The sequence below is a fragment of the Thermobia domestica genome, chromosome 5 (genome assembly GCF_964235325.1).
Source record: "Thermobia domestica chromosome 5, izTheDome1.hap1.1, whole genome shotgun sequence".
NCBI lineage: Eukaryota > Metazoa > Arthropoda > Insecta > Zygentoma > Lepismatidae > Thermobia > Thermobia domestica.
Genome location: NC_137458.1, coordinates 61,276,233 through 61,297,828, shown reverse-complemented (window position 1 = coordinate 61,297,828; position 21,596 = coordinate 61,276,233). Strand labels below are relative to the sequence as shown.

Sequence of the window (21,596 nt, the reverse complement as noted above, 5' to 3'; positions counted from 1 at the left end):
ATATTTAGAAATTTAATAATGAGTGTACTACAGAAAACCCATTACTGAAAAATATCCATTAGTCGAGGTCTATAACTATGCAAAAGGTTAAAAAAAAATCATTTGGAAATGGCCAGTATTTTGTAAGGTGTTTCGTAAGCAAACGCTTTCTGACAGTTGTTTGAGAAGTAGAATAGTTAGTGTTTTTTACATTTGTTTCGTTATATTGTACCATTTGAATGGTTCTCTTAGGAATTATGATGGTAGTTTTTTTTCTTTCTTAATAGCAATAAGAAAAATGTGTTTAATAATAACAATAGAGTCCGTAATTTTTTGTTTGTTATGCGCACAAACTATAATAAGCTGCGATCTAGTTCACCTTATCTGACTTTCAGGAATGTTACAAAAAGAATTAAAGTTCATGCTATTAGCTAAAAGTACCCATACTTGGATAAATTTCTAATTGCTCTTTTTATAATAATTCAAGGATGCTAAATCCAATTTTTAAACATATCCGTTCCGGAGATCACGTAAAAAATATGATCTCAAAGTTGGACCTTTTACCGTTTATACCAATGGCAAAAGTCCTCATACTTGGATATACATTTCTAATTGTACTGGTTTTTTACTAATTTGAGAACGCTGAATCCAACGATGTGAGAAATCCCAACCTGAGGTCATTTACTCGTGACCCCATGAACGGATAAGTTTTAAAATAGTTCCTTTGGATTCAGCATCCTCAAATTTGTTTAAAAATGGAAATTAAAATTGTATCCTACTTTGGCATCTTCACCATTAGCATAAGCGATACTTCAAAGGTCCCAAATTTGTGGTCACTTTTGTCGTTACCTCGTGAGCGAATATGTTTGAAAATAGTTTCTTTGAATTTAGCTTCCTCAAATTAGTGTAAATATCAGTATATCCAAGTGTGTGCTCTTATACTATTGTGATGAGCAACTACCTCAAAAGCCCCAAATCTGAGGTCATTTTTCTTGGACGGGTGTGTTTAAAAGTAGTTTAAAATAGCCCAAAGACATACGTCAATGGAGAGCTTTTATGAACACGGAATTGAACCTCTAGGTTCCATAGGTCATAGAGTTAGTTAATTAAAGCCTATGTTTTTACTCAACTGCGACGAAGTTCAGAAGGGAAATGTTTTTCATGTGTTCAACCATCTAAGTTTATATGTTTTATTCCACGTTAAACTAGGCCAGTCAATTTCAACTAGGCAGTGTGTAATGTAGGTTAGTGTATTTAAAACCAGAGAAATAATTAAAAGAAACACGTTGAGGAATGGACAGGAGGGACTCAGGTAGGAGAAGAAAGAAGCACGTTTCCACAGTGTATGAACAGTCCAAGATTTACGGTTAGAATGTCATTAAAGACATCGATTACCTATCGATGTTCTTGTTAGCGTATCACCACACATCTTTCTCAAAGCGGTTTTCCGACCTGCTCCTTCTCTTCCCGTGCGGATTATTGTAAAGAGGAACTTCAAACGGTGACATTACAGGGCATTGAACGAGAAAATATTGAAATAGACGACTTCATATGATTTAATGAATCAGATATCGATAGATTAACTGAAATCTTAAAAGTGAACATCATATTTTTCATTGTCACAGGCGATAAACACCATATTGTTTGAACTTAAATATGCAATATTTTACATAACATATCAAATGAAAGGAATAGACGACAGAATTTCAAAAATACATGTTTTAATTAGGTTTTATTAAGCACTACCAAAGAAACAAATTAGCAAATCATTTCATTAAAGATACTTGCCTTTTTAGATATGCTTTAGAAGATAGCGAGTTTTGCTAGGAGGGTTTCTCGATTATTGTTAATCAGGCTGCTATTCTTGTTGTTATATTTTGATTGTTGTATCTGGTCCCATCTCGAGAAATAATTGTTTCTTGTATATACCGTGAAAAACATATTTTGATTATTCAAGGAAGAGAAAGAAGTCAGATTTATATAATGAAAAACTATATTTTTGAAGTTTCCTGGTCACGGATGCGAACACAGCTGCTGACAAAAACTGAAATGAGGCGCCTAGTATCAAAATCCACCACATTCATTAAGCTTAGTTTCGAGTAATCTCGCAAAACGTGCAATGAAGCTCCATACACACGCGTACAAAGTCCCATATTTGAATTAGTTTTTTTTTTCTTTTTTTTCAGTACGAAATGTTAAGCTTTTAAATCAAATTCTGTTTCCATGGAATTCATTTAGATCAAACATATAACAAGCAATATATAACTCAATTTCGGTGTTTTAAAAAAATGATTTGGCGGGTTTTGATGGTAGGCGCCTCAAAGGTGAAAAACGTCCCTTTTTTATCCTGCACGTTTATGCTACCCGCACATTAATTAAGTTGTGTGGGTTGTATATGAATCTGGCGGTTTTAAAACAGTTTGTGTGGTGAGGCTGTCAATTTCTGTAGCTGGACATAACATATGTGATTCGACAAAGAAATACTCACCATTTTACTATTTTATATCTCAATTGCCAAATATGTGATAAACTATTTCTGCAATTTAAAATATCCGGAGATTCCGTGACAAAAGTGTAGTTGGATAGACATCATGAGGAAGCCGAAATCGCATATAAGTCTAAATCGTCGTACAAAGCATATCTAAAGATAGTATTATGCACAAAATCACCACATTCGATTAGCAGCAATGTCTTTTCACTCTATTTTTTACAGAACTCAATCGCGTTTTATAAAAGGCAGTTATGGACTTTCAACTTCATTGTTCATGATTTCGTCAGTCAAATTGTTTATTTTTTTCTTATGGAAAGGAGAAGAGCAAATGGTGTTTCCTCGTGTTTTTATTACTTTCTCTTACATAATTTAAATTCCAGACGTGAAACATGTTGTTATGTACTGTAATGTATGTGGTAGACAGAATAGTAATTCATAAGTTGCAGTGATGTGTTCGACTGATTTACAGAAGTCCGCTTATGTCGAATATATCGACCATAAGTTTCTTATACCGTGTCATACCCACATGGAAAGTGGTATGGACCATAATGTTATTGAAAAAAAAGAAGAAAAAATAAAATGACAACATGAAACATCCTATGACTGGACATTGCTTATTTGCCAAGCAGAAAAGAGGGGAGTAATTTATAGTCCGTAAAATGTGTGAGAATAATTTCTACACTTTCTTTAGGTTGCTTAAGGTAACTCTTCAGTTTTGTAAGAACGATACAGATCGTGATCGTTTCTTTTGGAAGCAAGTCAAATGGTTGCATTACACTTGCAGTAATGTTTCTTTTAAAAAACAACACACAGTACGAAAAGATATTTTAAGACTGTGGATCTCAAACGAAGAGGAAACAAATGCATACTGTGCATAAACATCTGTACTAATACCTATCAGTATCGAGAAGAAGAGAAATATTTTGTACTATCTCCATTCTTCGCTTCTGTGTTCCATGACTGCTACAAGTCACTGAAAATTTCATCTTCTGTTAGCATCGTACTTCCAGATGTAACAAGGAGCAGCTCTACGAAGACGAATCTATGAAATAAACTCATTTCTACTAGAATATGGATACATTATTCAACGCGTTTGTATGCAATTTGCCCGTGCGAAGAACAAACATTCCATCTAGTAGTGTATAATAATGCTTAAGTATGCCGTGTTCTCTAAGGCATGTGTTGCGTGCAGAAAGTTATTATTAGATGGCTAGGATGGTTCATGGTAAATCTCTAGTCTGCAGCACTAGAGATGCCTAATTCGATAACAGACCATAGAATTTGTGATGGACAATGTCGTGTCTATTGATATTCTTGGGTATCTTCTGTTTCCTTCCATATTTTCAATCCAAAAATGTATCCTTAATTATTCAATTCTTTAATCATCCTTAAAAAAAAACACCATAGTATTTTAAAGTTAAAATAGCATTTTGTGTTTCCAAGTGATTATTAAAGTAACTTATCCAATAAAGAAGCAGAAACAATGTAATGTCAATCGATAGAATACTTTTACACATATTTCACTAAACAACAACATATGATATCTATCACGCAGTATACCCTAGTGTATCTTTTTTTTAATTATCTACCCTTTTTAACTAAAAACTAAATATATTGTTTTCACTTCACGTAATATTTGAAAGCTGATCTGTAATCAACAAGAAGTAATTTTAAAAACCATGTGTTTCTACAAGAAGTGTTAAATAGTTAGCAAAGTAAAAAAAAAACAATTGATAAACAATTACTATATTTAAAGTCATTTTTTTGTATATTATAAAGTACTTCAAATACATTTACAACACCAAGATTTCTTTGAGAAAACTACTACTAAGAAGAATTCGTTATCAATTTAAAATTCTGTGCTAACCTAATTATTCTCAAATTATTTTTCACTACCCATCTTGTGCAGTCGGTATAACGTGACCTGACAAGAATTGATTGAATGTTATATGTATTAATAAGCAGTAGTCTAGCCCCATCAGTAGAAATTGGCTCATTCTGACCACCAAGCAGGAGTTGTACCATTTAACCTGTATCATCTCCGCTCAGGAAAGTGTTTCATCTCAGTTCTGAAATTCTCAAGAACTTCAGAAGTATTAGATTTTTCTGAACCAAGAATCAAAGTGGGCTAAAGCAAACTTTTGCACAAACTACGATAATAGTGCAAAAGATACTGTAATGATCTCCTAGGATCAGGACAATATACACTGGGAGAATGAAAAAATATTTAAAAAATTAATTCTAATATTAAACAAAATAAAGCTGTTTTCCTACAAGTGAACAAGAAACCGTTAAAAAAGTTTCCATGGTTGCATTAAGACACGAAACACAAGCTAAAAATCAACTTCCCAAGTAAAATTTAGTTACAGAAAGTAGTTCGTGACCTGAAAAACCAAGAATAGAAAGAGTATTTAAACTTCGGGTTTTGAGGTCACGGGGGCCATTCTCGGAGGGTAGGCCAAGGTGCTCATTCTGGGAGGGTAGGCCAAGGTGCTGTACGTTCGCCGAGAAGTTCTTAATTAACAGGCTGCCTCGATTTCGGAAGAGAGAGGAACAGAGTTTAATCCAGTTCTATCCAGCTCTATAAGCCACGCAAAGAGGTTTGCTGTAGGCCGTGACTGTTGCCTACATCAGAGGTCCTGAGATCCATACCGTTCTATGTAGACACACAAAGAGGTTTGCTGTGCGCTACCACTGATGCTATCTTTAGAGGTCCAAAGTTCGGTCCCGACTACATAGCCATACAAAGAGGTTTCTAGTGGGCTGCAACCTGATCGCTGCTCTAGGCTTGGAAGAGGAAGACGTGATGCATCTAGGGAAATGAAAAAATGAAATCTTTAAGTTTTAATGTCCCACGGTTATGCCGGTTAGGCTAAAGGAGACGGTGATGATGAGAGATGAGTGAAATGGTGGAATGAAGAAAGTGGGAGAAAACGGGAGAACCCCGAGAAAACCCACGAGCACAGTGTTTGTCCCACAAAGTCCACACGGCGCGAGCTGGGATCGAACCAGGGACCCCAAGCACCGGAGGTGAACGCTCTACCACCGAGCCACCGCGTCCTCTGTGATTAAAATAGTCATCGTGGAACATGAAAAGGACACGAGAAGCTGACTTCCAAGACGAGGCCGAAACGTGTAAGTAACCAGTAATGGGATTTAATGCATAAATGATGGATTTACTCTTAAGACAGTTCTAAGCGATATAGCCCAAGGCTTATCTTATGCCTGGCGTATTGCTTCAAATCACTTTGCTAATATGAATTTTGTAAGTCAGACAGAATCTATATTATTTAATTAAACTCTGTTAAACTAGCTTTTATGACACATAGAGTTTGACATTGGTTTAGCAAATAAGCAGTAGTGACCAATAGATTCCCTTTTGTTGTATGCATAGCTTATGTAAATAAACAATCATCGTCTTATATGTTTTCTCTCTTATTCCATTTTTTAATTCTTAAATAAGGTTAACGAAAAGTTGTAAGAACTAGTAGCGTTATATTAGCGAAGGTTCACCAAGTAGTTTGTAAAATGACTACGTCCTTATATATAATGGAGTTGCAGGGGCTTATCGCCCAAGCCTCGTTAGGAAGAATCATATACTGTTTATTGCATTGCAGATAGCATACCCTACAAGAGAATCGAATCATAGGTCACACTCTATCACTGTACTACCAAACCGACACTAATAAGAATAGTAATATTCCAAGACAAGAACTGTCTTGTTCTAATACTTAGCATTTTATTGGATCATTATTTTTTTAAGTTTTAATGAACATTTCGATACTTGTAGAAATATCTTTACAAGTGAAATGCTGATGATGAGAGTAGTGTTGTGGTATTAGCTAATTCAAAATAATAGGTTGTGCGAATGAAACGTCTCCAAGGTGCCTCATTCCCAAAGGCCAAGAAAATGAAAACCACACCCTACCAGGTTAATCAAAGTATTTGCCGTCTCCAACCACACATTTTCGTCATTGCCCACCAATGATTGGTTTGTGTGAGAAAAGAAGTATCGAGTCTTAACTGAATGTTTCATCCAATCATCACAGATCTTCGCTCCCAAGCAGAGATCAAGAGATAGTAATTGGAAGGAGAGAAGTCATCAGAATACGGTGGGTGAGGAAAGGTTTCATACTGTGACCCAAGGGAAGTTGCACCGTCCTTTCAGCATCATGACGTCATGAGTTGTCATGTATAACGCCCTCTTCTGGTAGAAGCTCATGGAGAATCAAAAAATGCATGGTTAATTATTTACGATTCAACCCAGAATTAATTTTCTGCAGAAGAGTCTACGAGAAGTCAGATCAATAGAAATCCGAGCACACCTTTCCATTCTAGACAAATAATCCTGTATTCATATAGGCCATATTAAAAAAAGAAACAATATTCACATATAAATCAAAACATCAAACGTTCATTACAACAATGCGGTGGTTGGGAATAAGCAAATACTATACGTTAGATATTCCCATATTCAGAATAAACAAAGAAATAATATATAATACATTCCTTATTCAATAAGTCAGTAATAAATCTCGCAGAAAGCCAAAGCCTCTCAGAGATATTCTAGGCAAAAATCCTCCTTTCAACAAGTCGCAGCAAAATTACTCAAATCAGTACTGTGTTAAACTTCAAGCATTATAATGACACCAAATCTGTTGTGTCTGTTGACCATTTATGGATGCTTGTGGACAAGTTCGGGCTGCATTTCACGGGCTGCTTATGACAATCTGTCGTAATGGTTTTGCGGATACTGTGTTGGACGTTAAGCACGACTTAACGACGATCCTGACCATTTACGATTGATGTGAGTTGTCTATATTTCGTCTGAAGCCACAATTCGATGCAGACAATCTTTCAATTTATTCCATACACTCGGAGAATTGCACACCTGCAGACGGTGAGTTTTGTTGTCTGGTATCAACTTATGTGGTACCCATGAGTCCAACTTTTTAGCTTTATCTATTGCATGGGGCCGCTCAATAATAATGCTATGGTGTATTCCTAATTTGTCTGCAATACTATGAACACTTTCGCGAGTATCTGGTACCATGGTGTTTCTAAGAAGTTCATCCGAACATGATGTTGGTTGGTACTCACGGGACTAATTTTGCAATGCTCTCACCGGAATGAAATTTAACATGGATGTATTCGTTCGTCATTTCTAGCTCAAAATACATTAGTAATGCTTTTTTAGCCTGTTGTGCAAAATATAATGGTTGAAGTCATAAAGAAAAATCAGTCGCAATTGTCTGTTCACCATACCGTCCTGTTCAACAATGCATTACCCCCTAACTCTCTGCATACCCCAATCTATTTTCTGGACGTGTACACAGATGTTAGACGCGTAAACGAGTCCATTGTTGTAATTGTGTGGCTGAGGTGACCTTTCTACCAGACGTCAAAGTTCACATTTCATTTGAGTCGTCCAGTTCCGAAACGGCTGTTCTTCATTTACAGAAAATCCCAGAAAACATTTAAAAAGTTATAAGATCTGCATGTTCTGTAGAACTGGGAATACTTCAATGTGTTCATGTCCTGAACGTCCTCAGATATTTCCAGTTCTGCAAAATGCATCGATCCTACAGTTTCTCTCGGTTTTCTGGGGTCTTCTGTAAATGAAGTCCATAGACACAAACTTCAATATCACTCAACTGGTCCAACATCTAACAACAGAGTATGTGCTATTCTTTTTAAGTCCCCATACTACTAAGAGTAAGGATTTACAGAAAAGAGTTCAGATTAAAAACATGAATCTACATTCCTTTTCTATCCATTTAGTCACAGTAAGTGAATACAATTCTTTGTTAAATATCAGTAGAGAGTGTTGTTGAGTTTTGTTAACAGTAAGTTTTTACTTTATCTCCCAATCCCTCCTTTTTTCTCTTATTGTCATAGAAAGCACGCCTTAGAGCTTAGAAATGCAGTTGTAACCAACCGCTTCAGCAGAAATATCTATATCCCTTCTGCAGTTGTGAAAACAATCTGGAATGTTTCAACAGAACATGACGCAAGGCAACAATGACATTATCTCCCTCTCCCTCTCTCCTCTTTCCCTCTTACTCTCTCTCACACACACACTTTTCCTGACTCTTTTTTTCCCACTTTCTGTGCTCGTCATGTCTTGATTCGTTTATTTTGGCGGTAAGAGAAATATGGCAGCACTGTACTGGCAATGGAATACATGAAACTCCACAGAAGAGGGGGGAAAAAGAAAAGGTTTGTCTTCTTCCGCGTAGACACTCCTCATTGTCATTCATGACGCGAACAGATAATTGCCACGTCGTTAATAGGCGGAGCGACTTCATTCTTCTGGGACTAAATTAAATGGAACTTGAAAATAAAAGACTGTTCCAACATTGTAGTAGTGAAACTCTGAGGGAAAATTTTGTCACAAAATCCAACGCTTTCTCTTTTGTTCTAATGCTTTTCTCGCACTTGTTGTTTGAAAAATTTAAGAAAAAAATTCTATATTAAATCGTTGCAACAGATTTCGTGAAATTATACACAATAGAAGTCGAAATTGAATATTAAAGTAATGAACAACTTAAAAAGTACGTACGTACCTAATGTAATGCCTATTATCATAATTTCTCTTCGCCGTGAAGATGATAGTAAGATGAAATAATATCTTAGTTGCCTATTAACTATCTATAATTATGATATTTTTTAAATAATTATTAAACACCGTTGTTAAAAGAAATTAAGACCGTCGTAGCTTGAAACCTACCTACCAACCAGCCGATTTGAATCCCATCTCTCTTTGCGGACGACTACTTTCTCTCGTTACAATACAACCTAAAGCCTTTCTAAAAATGAATATATGTGGGCAAATTAGGAGATAAAGGCGACAGAAACGTGGTTGTGTCTATGTTACTTATTCAAATCACGAAGTTGTTTATACCTCACCCTCCATGACCTATCTAATATTTACAGATGACATATAGTTATCAGATAGTTAAGGCATAAATATCAGGTGACACACTTAAAACTGATTTGCCTGCCTACGTGTTCATCTTTTAACACTTTCCAAGCGATTTTTCCCAACAATTAAAGCTTTTGTGAGATCTTTTCCAAAATTCGTAGAAAAGATTTGTTGAAATTCTTTTTCTTTTAAAACACTTCTGAAAGCTGTAATGTTCGCTATAAAATGTAAAGAAAGGGGACGGCTATGTCCGTTGTGCATCTCACGCGACGTAAGTTCCACGAGAGGGATAGTTCGAAATGTCTTAATAATCGGATATTATTCTGTAATTTATATGTCAGGGTGTCTCAAAAGTCCCCTGGCATAGTGTAACTCTGTTATTATCAGAGTTACAACAAAATGTAAGAGAGGAAACCGTCTCCAAATATGGTGTTTTCAATTTAAAATGAAGGATGTTTTTAATCGGATGAGCTCTTTGAGCTGTATACTCTTTATGCGCTCAATGTTAAATGAAAATACAACGTTACAATTTACTTGAGCACACAACATAAGTGAATGAAGTGACTGTATTTTACACTAATGTGTCAATGGCCAAACATGGCGCTATTTACTTTATATATTGTAACTGTGTATATACGTAAGTAACTATGTCCATTTATGTAGCAATGAATGTGTATATTGGTGAGACCGGTAGAGATACTTCATACAGTACTTTGTATTAATTAGTAATTAGTCAGAAACTAGAAATTAGTTTCTAATCAGTAATTAGTAAGTAGTCAACCAGTAGGTGGAGCAGGTTGAGATTGATTAGATTGATTATTTTTCAAATGGGAAAATGAACTTTACACCTTTTATGTTTTAGTTCATTAAGTATTTACTCCAACTCCTCAGAAACATATTATACTAAGATATTCTCCAATACTTAAAACATTATCCTACCATTCTTTAAAATTTATATAAGTTTTTCAAATTGTTTTAGTCTGACTTATCATCCAGGCAGTCACAATTCTGACATATATGGAACTCCCAATCATTAGTGTAGATGACATGAGCCCAACCATTGCAGCTGGAACACTAGTCCCATTTCTCTTTTGGCTTACTGTTAGCAAAGTCATCAGAGCAAATCAGACACAAAACTTTATCACCAGTTGAGTATTCTTCCTGGTATTTTCTCTTATACAGGGTTATTATAAATGATGGACACATTTTTAAAGATGTGTATTTATTAAAGTACAAATCCAAAATGAACAATCTTTATACCAATGGAAAGTGGAAGTTTCAAAGTTTCCTGCAATACATTATAAATGTTCAATATGTCCACCATCTGCTGCACGGCAAACATCTATGCGGTAGCTGAACTCGTCCCACACACGAGCAAGTGTATCTACTGTTACTGAGTACACTTCCGGTCTGTTGAAATTGCGTAAACAAACGCTTAGTGCTTTTTCTAGTTGGGGGTTCAATACCGAATTTTGTACGAAATGCCCGCTGCACTACAATTTGAGTCACTTCTGGGGAACTCAAGAACGCAGAAAACCTTGTGCTCCACGGGAGCCATCTCACTCACAACTGAAAGGGAAACGAATGGCGGCCTATTGCCGCGCGAACTCTACCAGCCGCTTCGGGAACCATCATTGCCCACCGAAACTTTCAACCTTCCTCTTTCCATTGGTATAAATATTGTTCATTTTGGATTTGTACTTTAATTACTACGAATTTTTAAAAGTAGATCCATCATTTATAATAACCCTGTATTTTCCTTTCCGACAATACCATAAAGATTGTTTTGGATTTTTGTCTCCCTTCTTTTGTTTAGCTATCAACTTGTTCACGGGTATGTCACCTCGGATGTGATCCTGTTGCAGCTAGGAAGAAGCGACTTCCAGTAATTTAAGGGTATCATAGATTGTCATTGTTCTACCAGGATTGCTCACAATCTATGCATTAGCAGTATGTTAACCTCTTAAGAGGTCCAAACACAGATATGTTCAGAACTTACATCCTATGGAACACAATGTGGTGGAAATGATAATGCAATTACTTCGTTATTTTTACAGTAATCCAAAGCTTCTATTGAGAGGTGTGATTGAGGTTGTCCAATAACAATCTTTCACTAGAAGTGCAATATAAGTTCATAGTGTTACTACACTTTACTTCCTTTACAAAATATACCATTAAATATATGATTTTTATCCATCGAGATAAGCTTGAATCTCCTATACTCCAAAGGGGATCATTGGCAACAGAAAGTGCCTTCTAATTACTCGAGAGACGGAGAATATTTCTTACCAGTAGCAGTAGTTTGGTTTGATTTAGTTTAACGTCTCACGCGTATGCCTGCTAGGCTAAAGGAGACGTGGACCTACTGATTATAGTGGAATCCGAAGCACTTTAGTCGTTCAACTATACCCCCACCGGGAATCGAACCCGGGACCACGCGAACCGAAGTCAAGTAGTAGGAGTAGTGTAACAAATTATTTTCCTTACTTTTACAAACAACAACTCGGTCTGGTTCTGTCTCGTTCATGTCTAAAGTGTATCCAGGCCGTAGCTTTAGGTGGGTCAACACATTCCTCAGATTATTAAAGACTTTGTAAACATTATTTCTATTAAAACTGGTAGCCCAAGCCAGACTAGTAGATTCTGGTGATCTAATAAAAATTATTCTTGTACCGTTTAATAAAGTCAGAAGATCAGTCTGCTCCAGCCTGCAAGTTCTCACTTCATGTCTGTATCATTTTTTTATTCAAAACTTTATCATGCTGGCATCCAAACGTACATACTGCCATTTACCCTATTATACAAGATACTTACTACGTCAGAACCATCGTACCTAGCCCGTAGATTTTTATATTTATCAGACTTTCGTACTAGAAGCACAAGATCACAAGATAATTTCTTGCTTTCCATACCCAGTCACAATTCTGATTCATACTCAAAATCCTTCACAGTAAGTACTACACGCCTCTGGAACAGTTTACCTCAATTAATACACAACGTTTCCACAGTTGCCAAATTTAAACCATCTGTAAATTCTCTTCTCTTAAGTAAAGATAAGGATACTGGTAGCACATGAAGCATCTTCGTTTTACCAGATTATTAATAACCCACATATGAATACACAACCAATAGGTAACCTATGTTAATTTGTACTGATTATATATTCATACTTCTAGGTTTCTCCATGTTATTTTGTTTCCTCTATTGTATATTATTTTCAATTTTTGTTTTTGAAGTTTTAACTATTTTTTACTTAAGTAGTATATTCTTTTTTATGTGGTTCAATACTTTTCTTTTGTAATTGTTAATATTTTCTATGTATTGGTGCTTTCTTTAAAAAAAACTGTATGCACGTGGTTAAGTGCTCGGAGAAGGCTGCAGAGCCTTAACTTCGCCACGTAAAAAAAGTCATAAATAAATAAATAAATAGAGTTAGCAAAACATAAATATCTTATGTTTTCTTTAAGTAGTCCCCAAAGGCTTTCTTCTTATGCACTACATCAGAGAACATCATTCTGGTTATCAATAGCTAATACTGAAGGAAGATTGTAGATTGTTACCAACATGCTCTTGTTCAGTCAGTTGTGGACACTATCATGCCAGGGGTTAAAGTAGTACCTCAGATAACTTTGGCAATGCCTCGGATAGATCTTTTGCATTCTTTGCTTTTTTTCCAGTCCGTAGTATGACGTCCGGCTGAGTTATTCCTCTGACCTACTCCCTTTCGTATTTGCGCACCGTTTTCCTGAAAGAAAAAATAAACCTATATAGCTTGTGAATGAATGTATAAGTAGTCAATAAAATATTAATCTTTAACTTAAAAATTATACCTGTGTTTATATTCGGATTATCTTTTAAAATATTTACCATTAACGATCGTGGATTTATTTGTAAGCATACAAATATTAAATTTGGGAAACAAGTTATGAAACGTTTCTTAATGTTAAAAGTAGTATGTAATTAGCTGGTTGCAAAAAATATTTGGGCTAATTTCATTTCAATAAATAAAAATAATAAATCCAAAGTCACTATGTAAAAATGAGAGGACATGAGTTTGCTATCTGTATGCAATATTTACAAAACTTATGCTTCTCTTATCAGCACTTTTTTCTTACGAAACTAATATGTTTATTAGTAAGTTACATAATTAATAACTTTGCACAATGAAGGAAATGGTTGAGACATGTTTACTCAGTGATAATTTCTGGGGGGTGGTCCCAATAAAGTTGTCTTAAACTGCCCTGAACACACCATGTAGCTTTTTCTTTCTTTAGAGAAAGTGCTGTTAACGGGAATCCTTTGACACTGTATGATTGTTTCAAGCTAACTATCGAGAGTATAAAAATATGTAAAATTCAAACATTATTTCATTATTTAGGCAGGAATAGATGGAAACACCAGATCATATAAAAATATTTACGATTTCCAAAGATGTTTCTTTTTCTCTCTTCCTGAGAAAGTATTGCGTTGCTCAATCGTCATAAAAGTATCCCAACAATTGGTAATGGGACTTCTTTATGGCACTTCTTTAATGTAAACGTCAATGTTACCAGTATTAAAGAATACATTTTATTAGCACAGTCTCAAAAAACCTACGTCTCAACCAATCAGTCTCTCTATGCTCGAAATGGCTAGGTTTCGTGTACTACCTGGTATAATTTCTACATGTTCAAAGAATATAGAATTACTGTTTAGGTCGAAACAATAATTGACAATGAACATATGTGATATTGATCTGGAGAAAAGAATAGTTGTTTTTTTATAGAAATACTAGTGATATTATTGAAAGAAAATCGTCAAAGAAAAAATATATTTTATAACTGTAATTTAGAATTGATTTTCTATATTTTGCTTTTTAATTTTCAAAATAAATCTATAGTAAGACTCTAAAAAATTAAAAATAACTACGTAGTAACCAAGTACTAACAAATCAGATTCACTGGACATAAAGTTGAACTTAAGTTCTTAGTTCCTGACATCGCAGAAGGCTTCATAACAACAATGTTGAGTGACGACTAACAGTAAGAATTCCTTCAAATTCTACGTACGTAGTGACACGCATAGTGGTAATATCACAGGGCAATATGGCAATATCTAATGTATATGTTTACCTCTGTTCTACAATATGGGTTGTACAGCAAAACTAAGTTGGTGAGAAATGAATCTGTGTTTATGTATTTAACATGAATGAAATTGAACCCCAACCTTTTTGATGGATAGCATATTTTCTGAATGCTCAAGACATCGTGACACTTGTTTGATGTAAGCATATAAGTTTCTATCAGATGGTGGCTATGTAATACCGAGCATTGTTGCTGCACATGAAAACATTGACTGGCGTTGGGCTGTCTCAAGATTAATTTTAACTACTTGTTAAATGCTTCTTAATTATTAAAATTCTAAAAATTTAGCGACACATGCTAGGGGACTGCACGACACGCGTATTTTCGAAATACACTGAACTCTAGCCATAAGGCATTGTGAATGGGGTTACGCTTGGCAACAATGTAGGAAAAATGAATGACGTCTATATCGCGAGCACGAGTCATGACCTACATATAGCACAAAGTAAACGCCAGGTGTTGTCGGCCCTCGTAGCTGAGTGAGCTAGCGCAACATGCTCGTAAGAAAATCGTTGTTGGCGTGGGTTCAAATCCTGCGTTGGGGAAGTTTTTCTTATTATTTTTAAAATGTTTTATAATACTTCTTTCGTTAAAATAATATTCAAAAAGTGATTTAACGATTATTTTTAAAAATTTTCATTAAACTTCTTTCATTAAAATAAGTTTGCCCTTGTACTTATACAGATCCATAGAAAAGTAATAATAATAATAATAATAATAATAATAATAATAATAATAATAATAATAATAATAGTAGTAGTAGGAACGGGTTAGAATGCAATTCAGCATTCATTTGTTTCCGTGCGATGTTGCCAAACCTAATGCCTTCTGGCTAGGGCTGAGTGTATTTCGAAAATATGCGCACGACACATCAGTATGACCAGACACACAGGTTGGGAACCACTAGTCTAGAGAATAATATATTTAATCGAAACTCCAAATCGGTGACGCATTTCTATTCGTGTGACACATCTATATAATGCATTTTAAGATTTTTTCTCTTGTCGCTAATTTGTCGCCTTAGTCTCATATAGTGTTATTTCCGTAAGCGTAATTTGATTTTACATTGATGTTTTTCATGTACACTCATTAAAGTATGACCTAATATACGCTTTACAGGATGTTACTGAGATGCGTTATTGTGACATGGATAAAGACTTTTTAATATAAGATACCAGTATTGAAAATGTATTATTTTTCATTCCTTTTGATCAGTTCATGAATATTATTATCAGAAATTAATCTATATACTGTACATCAGTTAAAGGTCATAATATATCTGAATCGTCATACTGGTCATCATAATAATATATCTGAATCGATATTGACTTTTAACTGTAAAATGATTTCTTTAACCTTTTGGTAACCAAAGTCCATTTTGCAAGCTAATGCCGTTGTATCAGACCGATTTTCAGAAAAATTTGCTGTAAGGATCCCCACATTACAACCAAGCACATGTATAACGACACGTGCCATTATTTAGAAAAGCAGACGATACACTAAAGAGGAAGACACGAAGGAAACCGAAAGGAGACGGACCACGGACGGACAAAAGGATCCGAAGGAGGACGAGCCACCCGAAGAGGACAAATAAAAGAGGGACCACGGAGGAACCTGGTATCAGTCTGACCACTAATCGACTAACCATTACCTGCTCCGAGGTCGCACTGGACTAGGAGTACATTTTCCTAAGCCCTATGTCGCACTGGACTGGGTATCCTAACTACAACTAAAACCTCGCGTGGCTGCTATGAGCTGAGGATGTTATCCACAAATCTCATCTATAACCTTACAAGTGTTCTGGGTGCTGCCATGAGCGGAAGGAGCACCCTGCAAAACACCAATCTTCTTCATCTGATCAATTAAGAGAAAAAGACACTATTAATTATTCTTTGTAAATTAGACATTGTATTTAGGAATTTTATAATACGGAAGGGGAAAAGACACGCTTGGACCGTTTCACTCTACCTATAAAACATTTCAATACAGATTTCATAGAGTCACTTTCAAATGTTCGTAGCTCCGGTCCTAATTGACCGTTTACACGAAACAGCAAACAGGGTACACAACTCAGGGCAAAGTTTCAGTAAATGTATGACGTGTGTACTCTTCGTGAGTCATACTTCAGGAGGGGATAAGGAACATTGAAAAATCATCCCCAAGTATGGTTCTTATTTTGTCTTGGTTTGCAGTGCATTATTTATTGGTGTACACTAACTAAAAGAACTGCATATAAATATCATCTCATCATTTTAACTAATTAGAAACTATTGTTGGTTCATTTCAGGCCAATATTACCTTTTGGGCACTTTCTAATACTTAATACAATATGTAAATTTTCTTCTTTATAGAAACTCAAATTGAGGACCCGAGAATAAGCGGGCAGAAAACTTCGTACACAGTTGGTGAATGGTTAGAAATTAATTGTACGTCAGGTCCTGCAAGGCCAGCGGCTGACGTTACGTGGTTAGTCAATGGAGAGCTGGTGAGTACTCTTATTTATTTCCAATTGTATACAACTGACTTGCATCCTATGGATTACACTAGTTAACAAAGGTTTTGTTACATAAAAGGAAATACCTGTTCTTAAAGGAACTTTTTGCGCTGAATTCGAATATGCACTCGGTTTTTCTCCATCACGTACGATTTTCCCGTAACAGAGGGATTTTCGGGAAAATCCCTCAAAAATTTCCCTTTTCGTTTATTTTACACCCCAAGATCTTGTCCCCTTGCATATACTAACATAGAAATTATACCTAAGTATACTTTGATTCATATTTAACAAACCCTCCAAGTTTCGTAATAATCGCTTTATTCTTTCTAGAGAAATAAATATGTTTGTATGTATACTGTGTGTACTGTTTATTGCACCTTATAGTAATGCTTTCAGATCTCTTAAGTTGAGGTAAAACGTTTTGCTTTATTACCACAAACACATATATAAAATATAATACAATATAATTTACAAGTGTGACAATTTACAATAAACAATTATACAAATGTACCAAAAGGTCATGAAAAGACAATCAAAACTATCACAATATATGAAACTTCCATTGGGTTACAAAAACGTACACTACTTCCTTCTTTTGTAAGAAATGTTGCATTCTCTAACAAGACCCCAACAATAGTCCCCCATCATTGAAGGATCCCATCGTCCCTGGTACCTTTTCTCCATTGCCATTATATCTTGGTGGAATCTTTCCCCCTGTTCGTCGCTGAGAGCACCTAGGTTAGCAGGAAAGAAGCTGAGGTGGGAGTGCAAAAAGTGGATTTTTAAAGACATCCTACAACCCAACTCTTTGTATTTCTGTATCATGTCCTGTACGATTTCTGTGTAACTCTCAGCTTTGTTATTGCCCAGAAAGTTGCGCACAACACACTTAAATGCTGTCCAGGCAGCTAGCTCAGCACTGTTTAACTTGCTGTCAAAGCTATCATCAAGCATTAATTTCCTAATTTGGGGACCAATAAACACTCCCGCTGAAATCTTAGCATCACTCAGGTTAGGGAACTTATCTCGCAAATACTTGAAACCTTCACCAGATGTGTCCATGGCTTTGACAGTTTTTCATAAGTCCTAACTTGATATGAAGTGGCGGTAGTAATATCTTATTAGGATCTACCAAAGGAGCGTATTTGACGTTGCATTCTCCAGGTACGTAATTCACTCTAGGTTCCCATTCCTTCACTTCATAATGTTTGTCATCAGCTCGGCTATCCCATAAACATAAAAAAACATTGGTACTTCGTGTAACCGCACTGCAGTCCTAATAAAATACCAACTACCTTGAGATCACAACATATTTGCCAACAATGGTCCTTGTAATTTATAAGATTTAGCAAAGTTGACATGGTGTCATAGGATTCCTTAATCTTCACTGAGTGCGCAAGTGGTATAGAAGGTTTTTTATTTCCATTATATAAAAGGACAGCTTTAAGGCTGACCTTTGACGCGTCGATAAATAACCTCCATTCTTCTGGAACGTAAGGAATTCCTAGCTCCGCAATCAACCCATTTATATCCGTACATACGCACACATTATCTTGCATTGAGAAATAGCTTGAAAATTGAACATGCCTTTTCCTGTACACTGATATGTTCGTTTCTGCATCCAATAAGTTCCACTGCTGGAGCCTTGATCCCAGAAGTTCCGCCTCTTGTTTTGTCAGGTGCAAATCACGGACTAGGTCATTAAGTTCACATTGCCGGATGAAATGTGGCTCGCGAACACAGTCAGGGATGAACGTTGGATCCTTGGATGTACATGTTGATGTCGATGGTTCATCAAGGTCATGATCATCATCAGAGTCTTTTGGCCATATCTCTTCCCAGTTGGTAGGGGGCTCGGGAAGTGGAAGTTCATCCCCGTGCGGAATAGGTCTAATTGCGGATTTAACGTTGGGATAACTTATTGTGTATTTGCTTTTTTTAGAATGTCCCTTAACTACTGTGAGACAAAAATAACAATCATCCAGATGGTTGGTGGGTTCTCTCCACACCATTGGTACAGCAAATTTCATGAACCTCCGTTTCCCTTTGGCCCATGCAAGTAAAGTGACGTAGCACGACGCACAAATTATGTTGGGTGCCCAAGTTTTGTCCTGATCTCCCACACGACATCCGAAATATATATAATATGCTAGTTTCACCGATGGCGTAATGGATCTACACTGTCCTTTAACTACAAACTGGCCACACACATAACAAAAACTATTTGGTGAGTTAACACACGAACGCCGTCCTCTTGACGCCATTGTACTGATCACAAACTAAACTTCTGGTCTTAGTTGGGTATAATGCCGTTAAGATCAAACATGAAAGCACTCTTAGCAGCAAAGACAACTTTGAAAGTGAAGTAGTGTTAAACCACACGTCAATATAAAAATGTACAAAACTCCCTCACCAGGTGTCAAGAACACAAGAAAGAAAGAAATGCGCGGGGGGAGGGGGGAAACGATACCGTAGTGGAAAATTCAGACTGCATTAGTTCATTGTTGTCAACAATGAGTATGTATTCCATTCTTTCTTTCTTTTGCATTCTGTTACATTTGATAACAAATATTGATAACCATTTCATGAACAAAACGAAAAAACTTGGAGAATTGTATATATATATATATTAAGATATACATATACTGTACGTTTAAAAAAAATATACGTTGGAAGTACATTCTATTTTTATACACGTTTCTAATTTACAGAGAGCAATACAAGTGTGTTGTTGACTATTGTAAATATTCATTTTTATGTCTGTTTGTAGTAATAAAGCAAATCGTTTTTACCCCAACTCAGGAGATCTGAAAGCATTATTCTCAGGTGCAATAAACAGTGCACACAGTCAGTATACATACAAATATATTTATTTCTCTAGAAAGAACAAAGCGATTTTTACGAAACTTTTAGGGTTTATTAAATATAAATCAAGGTATACTTAGGTATAATTTCTATGTTACTATATGTAAGGGGACAGGAGCTAGGGTAATAAAATATCTGAAAAAGGGAAATTTTGAGGGAATTTCCCGAAAATCCCTCTGTTACGGGAAAACTGTACGTGATGGAGAGAAACCGAGTGCATATTCGAATTCAGCGCAAAAAGTTCCTTTAAGATCAGGTGATTTTTCTCATGTAACAAACAAAAAGTTTAAATTTGTTAACTAGTGTTATTTGCAGTTAGTACTGGAAAAGAATATTCTTAGAAAGATATCAGTTTTGATCTAGGCAAGAGGAAAAGTATTTCTTGACACAAAGTTTGTTATGTTGTAAAGTTGGTTCTATTAAATATTAATTCAGCTAAGTTGAGATATGCTGTACCGTCATATATACATCCACTATTAGCACTTTCTACAATTATTTATTGTGAACTAAGAGCAATTATCCGTTTGATTTTGAAATTTTCGGTTGAATTTACAAATCTTGTATTTGCTCTAAGTTGAGCCGGCAGACTTATTTGCTTCGAAATTTTCGAGTATCTAATATTAATACTTACGAAACACCTTCAACGAATATGTTGTATGCATGATATTGACTCGAACTTACTTTCCAGAAATAGTCCAGTTCAATGAATATTTTCTAAATAAAATATTGGCTGCAGTAAATCTTTCGTAGTAATATTGTCTCATGTATGTTTCGCAGACGCAACACCATTTCCATTGCTTTTTTCACAGAAACGACATCGACTACAAGCGAATCTTTAGTAAATACAATGTGAACTCTACGTAAGCGCTCCGTAAAGTATGATTTGAACACACAATTGATGTCCTACAACACAATATAATATTGTAGTGTACGTTTTATGGACGAAATATGAGCTCCCAACCAGCAACTCTAATGTCTGTACTATCAATAAACACGAATTTTAACGTAACAAAATTTATATTGGGAACTGTTGTTCTCAATAGATTAAAAATGTGATATTATTTCCTGTTATTTGCCTTGATGGTATTTTTTGATGCCATTTTTTGTTTCTAACTAAATACAGTGGTATAAAATAATCATTTTCACTGAACTTAAAAAGTTCGTTAGTGAATTATCTATGTCTGTGTGTGTGTGTGTGTGTGTGTCTGTCTATCCGTCTGTCTGTAATTTGCGATTTTTTTTAAAATTTTGAATCCTGCATTCGATAGAGAATCAAAACCTTTCTGAGAAAGTTATTAAATTTTTCGCGTCACTCTTACCGTTCCCGGGATATTGGCCAAAAATGACCGATTTCCAGAGATTTAAGGAGCCATATCTCGGGAACTGTAAGTCATAGAGGGATCATATTGGTGTTGATCAATAATACCAAAGATTATGGTGAACATTTTGAAGCATTCTCAACTGGTTAATTCTGTATTTATATTCTCAGTGATTAATAACTGTGGTCATGGATTAAAAAATGTGTTATCAATATGTCGTCTTAACATTATTGTCTAAGTTGGTACAATCTTGTTTATACATCTGGCCTCTCAAATCTCTAGGGAATACTTTGTAGTCTTACCTACAGATCAAATTAAATGAAACACATGTGAATATTCTACATTGTCTTCTTGCCTTCTTATTTTTGCTCTACAAAAGTATTTTCTGAAGAATAGTTTC

At 35.5% G+C, this 21,596-nt stretch overlaps 1 protein-coding gene across 1 annotated transcript in view; it reads left to right on the top strand.

The window, feature by feature from the left end:
* Positions 1–21,596, top strand: part of LOC145685106 (cell adhesion molecule 3-like) — a 383,448-nt gene that overhangs the window by 82,637 nt on the left and 279,215 nt on the right. Inside the window, exon 3 of the mRNA XM_081757451.1 lies at positions 16,870–17,003. Within this exon, the coding sequence (XP_081613577.1) occupies positions 16,870–17,003 (134 nt within the window). The remainder of the gene's footprint in view (positions 1–16,869; positions 17,004–21,596) is intronic.